General features: G+C 44.4%; 1 protein-coding gene across 2 annotated transcripts in view; it reads right to left on the reverse strand.

Moving 5' to 3' along the window:
* The window catches only part of TKTL1 (transketolase like 1), a 34,777-nt gene that overhangs the window by 12,593 nt on the left and 11,060 nt on the right, over positions 1-11,124 (reverse strand). Inside the window, exons 2-5 of one of the 2 annotated variants that reach the window (XM_044911777.1) lie at positions 6,665-6,764; positions 2,546-2,643; positions 1,425-1,616; positions 1,214-1,341 (exon numbers count right to left, since the gene is read on the reverse strand). In XM_044911777.1, coding sequence (XP_044767712.1) covers positions 1,214-1,341; positions 1,425-1,616; positions 2,546-2,643; positions 6,665-6,764 — 518 coding nt within the window. Of the gene's footprint in view, positions 1-1,213; positions 1,342-1,424; positions 1,617-2,545; positions 2,644-6,664; positions 6,783-11,124 lie in introns of both variants that reach the window. The other variant, XM_044911776.1, reaches the window with a different exon arrangement.

Genomic DNA, 11,124 nt, shown 5'->3' on the forward strand with positions numbered 1-11,124 from the left:
AAAAAAAAAAAAAAAAAAAAAAAAAAGAAAATCCTGTGGGTATAAAGAGTTTGAGTTTTGTCAGAAGCAAGACATGAAACCACTGAGGAATTTGGAGTGGGGAGGTGACTGATCACATCTTAAATGTAGAAAGATCACCACAGTGGCTGTGTGGAGACTGGACTGGGGAGACTATAATTAAGGAGAGACGACATGGGTCTGAGCACAGGAGATGGAGAGCAGTGAGCAGGTCTGAGATATACTTACTATAGGAGCAGAATCCATTAGAATTGATGACAGACTGGATTTGCATGTAGGGGGCACATAAGGGAGAGGTGAAGGCAAAGATAATACCCAGAATTCTCCCAGGAGCAAATTGGTCAAGTTCATTTACTGAACTGGCGATACCACAGTTAAGACTGTTATCTTAAGGGGGCACCTGGGTGGCTCAGTCATCAAGCATCTGCCTTTGGCTCAGGTCATGATCCCAGGGTCCTGGGATCGAGCCCCACATCGGGCTCCCCGCTCCGTGGGAAGCCTGCTTCTCTCCCCCTCCCACTCCCCCTGCTTGTGTTCCCTCTCTCACTGTGTCTGTCAAATAAATAAAATCTTAAAAAAAAAAAAAAAGACTATTTTAGGGAGGAGTCACAGAACAGTTTTATTCTAAAGCACTGATATTAAAACACACCAGCAATCACGCCCTTTGCAACTCTTTATACTTGAAATGAATAATTTCAGGTGTCAGCTTTGAAATCTGCAATTAGACTTTCAAAACGCCCTTCCTTCCCTGACCCCCAGTTCCACAGGTACCTTTCCCAGAGGTGCTGCTTCACTAGCTCCCTACGTGTCCCCCCAGACAGCGCAGGCAAGGGTGCATGTATGCATGCCCTTACCTGCATACCTGTTCGTGCACATAGTAGCACTCTTTCTCACTCTGCACTCCTGTGCAGATCACTCTCCGCCAGTTCTCTAACTGATGGACTACCCTCCTAGCCACTCCCTCCTGCACAAAGAAAACCATTGCTCACTTGCTGGGGGTCTGGGCTTCCCCTCCAATCCTAATCAGACCTGCTATCTATGAGGGCCAAGCAAGAGCCTCCAGCACATATTACAGGCATAATCACTGAGCACAAAGCCAGTTTGTCTGCCTTGCCATCCTGAGCCTCCTTCTGCCACATCGCTATGCAGACAGATGTTTTTAATAACCCTAAGCAGAAAGGAAACATTTGCTTACTTGGAATGCCCCGGCCCTTGAAGGTCTTGGCAACTACAGCACTGGGCTTGTTCCTCACTTGACTTGCCTGCCAGAACACCTGGCACAGTGCCTCCACATCACGGCCATCCACCACGTAAGTATTCCACCTGTCAACCCAGGAGAATGCCAGATTACAACGTGAAGGGGGGATTAGACAGAAAGAAGATGACATAAAATAGGACACAGTTACCCAAAGGCTTCACAGCGCTTCTGATAGACATCTATGCAGTGCTCAAGGGGCAAGGAACCACTGTGGCCCAGGCGGTTCACGTCGAAGACGGCCACAAGATTGTCTAGATTGTAGTGGGAAGCAAAAGCCAATGCCTCCCAGACGGAGCCTTCAGAGGACTCGCCATCTCCCATGAGGCAGAACACGCGGTAGCTGCGGCAAGCCAAGAAAGGTTAAGACTGTGCTTAGGGATCTTTTGGGTCACTCAAACAAATATATTTCATGGAGAGAAACAAAGGAACAGACTGAGACTGAAACAGTTGCTTCACATCATTAAGTTCCTAAGACTATTTCCATTGTCAATTCTGTCCAAACTTGACAGCTAAGGAAACACAGCTTTAAAAACTTGGGCCTCACAAGATGGACTTCACCTTTGGCTAGTTTTCTCATTCTAGCGTTCTTCTGCCATTTCTCTGGGATCCATAAACGAGGGGATGGGGAGAAAGTAGCCCCCTTAAACACCCAAATGACCTTTTAAATACACAGGTTTTCTCAGTAAGCTTCGTTTTAAGCACTGCCATCTTCTATTTCTCATCTTACAAATTTATTTACAATAATCATAACAATCAAAACATTCTACCTCAGGAGCATATGTGCTGTTGTAAATGGTAAACCTCTCCGCAACAAAAGCACAAAAATGTTAATAATACCAATAAAACACAACCCATACCCCACAAGAATGCTGCAAAAATTTAAAAAAATTTATTAACCACAGGATAGGGACTAATAGAGCAATAATGAGAAATGAAAAAGCCACTGTAGAAAAAGAACCCTTTGATTATTAACATATAGGGGTCCCTAATGCAAATGCACCAGCTACTCACTCTATAATGAAGCTCACGGAGATGCAAAATAGAAAGCTGTCTTAGAAAATAATAGAAATAAACCAGTTTCTACACTGCAGAACCCAACCAGAGAAGCTAGAACAGTTTCCAGAAACACGATTTCTTTACTGCTTGAACACTTGGTAGTCTGAACTTTCAAAACAATTACCGTCTTCCCAAACTAATAAACCATAAATAAAGCCAAAGTGCCCGAGGGATGGGGTGGAAACAAGTAAGCAGTTACTCAGTGTGTCTTACCTTGCTTTGTCAAAGTACTTGCCAGTATATGCCATCCCGCAAGCGGCCCCCAGTCCTTGCCCGAGCCATCCAGTTGCCACATCAACAAATGAAAGTCTCTGTAAGAGAAGGGACCAAATGAACCTAGATGCACAGGCTGCTCTTTTGAATGGCCTCTCCCAACCTTTAGAGTATCTATCTCTTTACCACACTTACATGCACCCCAAGTCTCAGATCAACATCACCAAGACAAGGGGAGCCATAGTAATCCAAGTTCAATTGAACCCGTGGGAACATACAAAAGGACAGTCTCTCTCCACACAGCAGCCTAAACAGAGCCCAGGAGCAAAGGAGGAAATGTAAGCATGAGCCTTGCCATTTTCATAAGGTCTTTTATCTAGTCATGCACAAACCAGATGTTCAATCTTTTTGGAGAATGTGGGTTCTTAAACAGAAACCAAAAACACTGAAGATGACTACAATTTCCCTGGTTTGTAACTCAGGTCAAATGGGATTTCAGAAGTGGTCATCTAGAAGTACCAGAAATAAATCACTACACCACTACTCTTCCTCTCCCCTCCTCCTGTGTCTATGCGCAAGCTATCTTTATCCCATGGAGAAAATACCCTCTGGGTGCCATAAGGCAGTGCCAAAGGTCCCAAGCTTCCAAAGACACACTGAGCTTATTCAATGCTTCCACTGCCACCACCTTGAAGTAGTCACAAACGTCTTCTGTCACTGCAGCCACCTCCAAACTTCCCCCCCATAGCTCTTCTCAACACAGCCATCGGGGGAGCCTGTTAAAACCTGTCCACTCAGGCGCCTGGGTGGCTCAGTTGGTTAAGCGACTGCCTTGGGCTCAGGTCATGATCCTGGAGTCCCGGGATCGAGTCCCGCACCAGGCTCCCTGCTCGGCGGGGAGTCTGCTTCTCCCTCTGACCCTCCTCCCTCTCATGTGCTCTCTGTCTCTCTCATTCTCTCTCTCTCAAATAAATAAATAAAATCTTTAAAAAAAAAAAACACCTGTCCACTCATCACCATGCAGAGAGAACGGTCCAAGGTCTCTCCATCTCCTGCCAAGTAGAGCCCAAGTTCTTGCACCAGCCTGTCCACTCCAGCCCCCATCTGACATGCTGGTTATCTAGGTTTCTTGTCTGACCCTTCCCACCAATGTCAGCTCCATTCAAGCAAAGAATTAGGTGGTGTTGCTACCAAAGATGGGCCAATAGTACTTGTCAGTCTCATCCCTCTCCCGTCCTGCTCCACCCTACCCCTCTGCTCCTCCCAGGGCTCTTAACTTTCTCGAGCTTTTCTTCACACGCTTTGTGCCCCCCGAGACTCCCTCTGTTTTGTATCTCTAGCCCGGTAGAACCATACCACTGAAGCTCTTTCTTCCACCCCATGGTTCCTAGCCTTACTCCCATAATAAGGTCTGGCCCCCAGTTGCCTTGTGTGCCCTTGGACTGAGCCTGGGCTCTGCACCCAGACCAACTCTGCTTCCCCCTGGCTTTAAAGCGGGCGGGGTGTGTGTGTAAATGAGCCCACTTCTTCAAGGCTTCTTCATTTTATGGGTATGACGAAGAGTCCCCCTCAGGCAGCAGGAGGCTGTAGAACTGATTGAGAAGATTGGCAGACACCAGCATGATGCCTGGCACTGTGGAAGTACTCCCACAGGAGTTCCCTTTTCTTCTCTAAGGACCCTTATGCTGGGTGTAGGGGCATACACTCACAATTTGGGGGGGGGGCAAGAGCTACAATAAAAATGCATACTACGTGCTATGTCCACTCAGAAAAGACTTCTCCCTCAGATGATAGTTCTCACCTTTGTTCTGGCACCAAGAACGAGTTTACAAAAAAGCCTTCTGGTTTCTTCCCTGGCCTCCTTGACTGGAGAAAACAAGAGCTGATAAATCAAAAACAAAGGCCTAGTGGGGAGAATTGGGGGATCACAAGACCCTCCTCACAAGCCTTCACAGTACTTCACAGTCAGCAGTATCAGTACTGCCAGGCCTTAACGGTGAGCCTCCTAATGCAGTTGTTTGTGTTGGACGTTCACGCCCCAGAAGCACCAGTCGTGAAAACCTTGGCTCCTTCGCTGTAGCAAGTCCACTTATTCCATTCTCACAGCCAATGCCATGATGGACTATGCTCCTATGTGTTTTCTCCTTCCTTCCAATTTTATCTGCTTCTTAAATCTGACGAATATATAAGTTCTGGCAGCTAACAGTGCCCAGCCTGCTACTGCACACCAGAAAGCCTCTTTATCGCTCTCAGGCCAATGACCATGAATACGATAGCAGCAGTTATGGGATACTCTAGCCATCTTACCATTTTTTAAACCAGAGATCTGAATGCTCATACTGTGTTTCTACATCTACATTTGTTCAGTTTTTATTGTGAAGGAAGATCAAGCTTATAAAAAATTTTTGAGAATAGTACAATGAAGTCCCATATATTCTTCACCTAGATTCACTGCTAATAGACCATTTTTGCTTCATCTTGCTCTTTTTACACACACAGTCATAAATTTTGGTTTATTTTTTTGATAAACCTTATTTGAGATTACATTTCAGACACCAAGACATGGTCAAAATTATGACCCCAGATACTTCAGCCACACCCATATTCTGACTTTATTCTTTTTTTTTTTTAAGTAGGCTCCATGCCCAGTGTGGAGCCCAACATAGGCCTTGAACTCATGACCATGAGGATCAAGACCTGAGCTGAGATCAAGAGTCAGACAGTCAACTGACTGAGCCACCTAGGCACCCTCTGTCTTTATTCTTTAAACTAATTCCCACTGCCCAGATCTGGGATTTGTTTGTACATGGTACTCTACCAGTTGAATTTTAAAGTTTTGCTTAGGACACAGCAAACTTTCAGATAGCATCAAAAGAACTGCACGTTCTTGGGGCGCCTGGGTGGCTCAGTCGTTAAACGTCTGCCTTCGGCTCAGGTCACGATCCCAGAGTCCTGGGATCGAGCCCCACATCAGGCTCCCTGCTCAGTGGGAAGCCTGCCTCTCCCTCTCCCACTCCCCCTGCTTGTGTTTCCTCTCTCGCTGTGTCTCTCTGTCGTATAAATAAAATCTTAAAAAAACAAAAAAACCTGCACATTCTTCTAGATTGACCTTACTTTTAACATCACTCCTCTTTCCTGTTCCCCAAAGTCATGCAGTACCTGGTACTAAGTATAATGAGAAAGACCCCCATTGTGTCAGGTTAGATCTACAGAGATGTGAAAAATAAAGGTTATTGACAGGTAGACTATCTCTCCGAATTAAGCTCAATTTTCCTTGAGCTCAAGCAAGTCAGATCCACTGCTGCCCACCTCTACCCAGGTGGCAGAGTATTGGAGCACGACCCTATCAAGGGGGGGGCTTTAGTGCTAGGTGGGATAAGGCAGGGCACCGAAAAAGGAAAGGAAGGGTGGCAAGTTGCCATAAGTCATCCTTCCCACCACTGTAGTCCTTACTAGAACACTTTAAACAAAGATTTTATACAAGAGGTGGGGGGGGCTTTGGGTGGTGATTAGGTCACAAGGGCAGAACCCTCACAAATAGGATTAGTACCCTTATAAAAGAGGGCCTAGAAAGACTACTTTCCCTTCTCCTATGTGAGGATATAATAAAAAATCTGCAACCAGGAAGAAGACTCTCACCAGAATGTGACCATGTGACCCTGACCTTGGACTTCCAGTCTGCAGAACTGTCAGAAATAAATTTCTATTGTTTATAAGCCACCCAATCTATGGTTATTTTGTTATAGCAGACTAAACAGACTAAGACATGAGGCAAAGAAATAATAACCAAAAAGATAAACAGAACCCATTTCAGGCCTGATTACCACACAGTGGCTTTTAAAATCATTTTAAAAAGCAAGCATCTGGGGCGCCTGGGTGGCTCAGTTGGTTAAGCCACTGCCTTCGGCTCAGGTCATGATCCCGGAGTCCCTGGATCGAGTCCCGCATTGGGCTCCCTGCTCAGCGGGGAGCCTGCTTCTCCCTCTGACCCTTCCCCCTCTCATGCTCTATCTCATTCTCTCTCTCAAATAAATAAATAAAATCTTAAAAAAAAAATAGAAATAAAAAAAAAAAAAAAGCAAGCATCTGAGCAGGCCCTGGGCTCCTGTGCGGGCTTACCTTGGAGAGAATGAAACGGTCATTGTCTACGTTCTCCGGATCGTCCTGTTTATATCTCATGATGTGGAAAAACAGCACGGACATGATCTCAGCAGCACTGCTGGAGGATGTAGGGTGGCTTAAAGACAAGACATAGCACAGGTCATTTCTCACAGGTAAATTACTCACCAGGGACACGGTGCATGCGGAGACTTTTAGTACATAAGCTCCTCAGACTGGAAGCAGCAGTCATTTCTCCCAGGCATGGAAGAATCCAGCCAAGGAAAAGGGATGCAGGGCCCCTGCCTCCCAAGTTCATGGCTTTTAAGGATGCTGTAAAGCTCAGTAACCTCATAACCTCTCTCTCTGGGAAGAGCAAGACCTCCAAGACCACCCCCCCAATTAACGGAGCACCTGTATACTTGGGGCAAGTTCACCTAGTGATTCTGTAAACACTTGAATATTGTTTAATTTGTTTGAAATCATCTGTGATATCATTAAACACAAACACCATAAAGCAGAAATAAAGCCATATGTATATGAGAAACTAATATTTGACAAGGGAGTCAAGAATACTCAATGGAGAAATCACAGTCTCTTCAATAAATGGTGCTGCGAAAATTGGATATTCACATGTGAAAACATGAAACTAGAAATCCGACCTCACGCCACTCACAGAAATGAACTTGAAATAAATTAAGACGCCTAAAAGAAAGCAGGAAAAAAACCTCCTTGACATGGGTCCTCATACTCATTTTTTTTGGATAGGACAACTAAACCACAAGCAACAAAATAAAAAATAAACAAGTGGGACTACATCAAACTAAAAAACTTTTTTTAAAAAGATTTTATTTCTGGGGTGCCTGGGTGGCTCAGTCGTTAAGTGTCTGCCTTTGGTTCAGGTCATGATCCCAGGGTCCTGGGACTGAGCCCTGCATCGGGCTCCCTGCTCGGCGGGGAGCCTGCTTCTCCCTCTCCCACTCTCCCTGCTTGTGTTCCCTCTCTCACTGTGTCTCTTCCTGTCAAATAAATAAAACCTTTAAAAAACAAAGATTTTATTTCTTTATTGTCAGAGAAAGAGAGAGAGAGCACAAGCAGGTGGAGGGGCAGGCAGAGGGAAAGGGAGAAGCAGACTCCCCGCCAAGCAAAGATCCCGACGTGGGACTCGATCCCAGGCCCCCGGGATCATGACCTGAGCTGAAGGCAGACGCTTAACCGACTGAGCCACCCAGGCGTCCCCAAACTAAAAAACTTCTTCACAGCAAAGGAAACCATCAACAAAGTGAAATAACCTACAGAATGGGAAAAAATATTGCAAACCATGTATCTGATAAAAGATTAAAATCCAAAATATATAAAAACTCCTACACCCCAACTGCAAAAAAAAGAATTCTGTTAAAAAATGGGCAAAGGAGGCGCCTGGGTGGCTCAGTCGTTAAGCGTCTGCCTTTGGCTCGGGTCGTGATCCCAGGGTCCTGGGATCGAGCCCCGCGTCGGGCTTCCTGCACCGCGGGGAAGCCTGCTTCTCCCTCTCCCCCTCCCCCCGCTTGTGTTCCCTCTCTCGCTGTGTCTCTGTCAAATAAATGAATAAAATCTTTAAAAAAAAATGGGCAAAGAACATGAATAGACATTTTCCTAAGAAAGACATATGAATGACCAACAGGCACGTGAAATGATGCTCACTATCACTAATCATTAGAGAAAAGGAAATCAAAACCACAATGAGATATCACCTCACATCTATCAGAATGGCTATTATCAAAAAGCCAAGAGTTATCTTTTAAGATTTTATTTGACAGATAAAATAAGAGACGGAACACAAGCAGGGGGAGTGGGGGAGGGAGAAGCAGGCTTCCCGCCGAGCAGGGAGCTCGATCCCAGGAGCCTGGTATCATGACCCGAGCCGAAGGCAGACGCTTAACGACTGAGCCACCCAGACGCCCCAAGAGTTATCTCTTTTTGTTATCATTTGCTCATTTGTTATCAAATGATGGCCAAATTTGGGGCAAAAGGGAATCCTCCTGCATTATTGGTGGGATTGTAAATTGGTGCAACTGCTATGGAAACCAGTGTGGAGGATCCTCATAAAATTAAAAAAAAACTACGATCCAGCAATTCCATCTCTGGGAATATATCTGAAGGAAATGAAAACACCATGTCAAAGAGGTATCTGCACCCTCATGTTCACAGCAGCATTATTTATAATAACCAAGACATGGGAATAACCAAAATATCCATTAACATAGATGGATGAAGATGTGGCACATATATACAATGCAATATTAATCTGCCATAAAAAGAGAGAAATCTTAAAAAAAAGAGGGAAATCTTGCCATTTGTGACAACATGGACAGATCTTGAGAGCATTATGCTAAGTGAAATAAGTTGACAGAGAAAGACAAATACTGGATGACCTCACTTACATACATGTGGGATCTAAAAACAAAACGACCTCCAAGGTGGAAGGTGGTCAAAAGGTGCAAATGTGCGATCTTAGGTACCAGATATGTAACATACAACATGACTATAGCTAACCCTGCTATACAGTATATTTGAAAGACAGTAGACCCTAAGCATTCGCATTAAAAGGAAAAAAATTTTCCTTTTTATATGTATAGATGTATGTTAACTAAACTTACTGTGATAATCATTTCATGAGCTATATAAATAAAATCACCATGCCGTATACCTTAAACTCAAGAGTGCTGTATGTCAATTACATCTCAATAAAGCCAGAAAAGAATTAAAAAAAAAAAAAAAAACACCATGGAGAGCCCATAAAATGATCATCTTTTAGAAAGAGAATGGTGGCCAGCGAAGTTTCTCCTGGCGGAGTAACTGGAGGTCCTTACTGAATGCCAAAGTAACAGTTGCTCGTAGAAGGAAGGCAGCTGACATGGGAGTCCAGTCAGTCCCTCTTTAATTCAGGAGGGAAGAGGGGACAGGACAGGAACAAAACCAACTTCCCAGAGCCCCTGCAACTTTCAGAAGAGATTTTAAGGTCCAGCTCATGTATGTTAACAATCTCCTTTCAAAGTTCAATTAAAAAATGGAGACTTAAACCTCTTGCCTTTTAGTTATTCCCTAAGTGGATGATGAGGTTTTAAAAATTGTTAGATACCTTAAAAATATAAATAAAAATTGCTAGATATACCTTGAAAAAACACAAGCCATTATTAATTTTGAAAGTGAAAGGAGCAAAATAGAAGTGTAAAAAAAAATCCAAAATATGCAGGTGTTAAATTCATCTAGACTGTACTTTTAACATTATAGCTCAGGATGAAAAACAAGATTTTAAAAGAGAGATACCATGCAAAATATTTTATTCCACGAACACAAATTAGAAATCATTAAAGAAGAAAAATCCACACATTTGTGGACATTAAGCACCACACTCTTAACCAATGCATCAAAGAAAAAAACAAGAGAAATTAGAAAATACTTAGAGAAAAATGGAAATAGAAACACAGCATACCAAACTTTACAGAATACAACAAAAGCAGTGCTAAGACAAATTAAGAGTTGTAAATACTTACATTAAAAAATTAAGATCTCAAATCAAAACCCTAATTTTACAACCTAAGAACTAGGAAAAGTAAACCCAAAGCTACCAGTAGAATAATAAAGGGTAGAACAGAAATAGAGACCAAGAAAACCCATCGGAAAAAAAAAAATCAAGAAAAACGAAGGTTGGTTTAGAAAAGATAAAATTAACAAATCTTTCCCCTAGACTAAAAATGAAAAAATTTAGTTTTTAGATGTACTAAAATGGATTTAAAATAACTTTTAAAAAATTGACAGAAAAAGAGCGTTTGAAAGCACGCGCATGCACAAGCAGGGGGAAGTGGCAGGCAGAGGAAGAGAGAGAAGCAGGCTCCCCGCTGATCAGGGAGCCCGATGTGGAGCTCGATCCCAGGGCCCTGGGATCATGACCTGAGCCAAAGGCAGACAACTTAACCGACTGATCCACCCAAGCGCCCCATGAAATTACTGATTTTATTTCAGAAACGAAAGGACAATACTACTAACTGTACAGAAATAAAAAGAACTACACAGCACCGTGAAGAACTCTATGCCAACAAATCGGTTAGGCCACAAGAAGTTTCTGGGCACCTGGGTGGCTCAATAAGTTAAACATCTGCACCTCAGTTCATGATTTTAGGGTCCCAAGATCGAGCCCCACATCGGCCTCCCGCCTCAACAAGGAGTCGACTTCTCTGTCGTGCCCCTCCGCCTACCCCGCCCCCGCGTGCTCGTGCTTCTCCGCCTGCACCCCCCTCCGTCTGCCCCATGCGCTCGTTGTTCTCCGCCTGGCCCTCCACACCTCGTGCTTCTCCGTCCGCCCCTCCGCCTGCCCCCGCCCGCTCGTATTTCTCCATCTGTCCCTCCGCGCCTCGTGCACCTCCACCTTCCCCATGCTCTCGTGCTTCTCCGTCGTGCCCCTCCGCGCCTCGTGCTTCTCCGCCAGCCCCCGCTCCCCC

Source organism: Neomonachus schauinslandi, chromosome X (assembly GCF_002201575.2).
Source record: "Neomonachus schauinslandi chromosome X, ASM220157v2, whole genome shotgun sequence".
Classification (NCBI taxonomy): domain Eukaryota; kingdom Metazoa; phylum Chordata; class Mammalia; order Carnivora; family Phocidae; genus Neomonachus; species Neomonachus schauinslandi.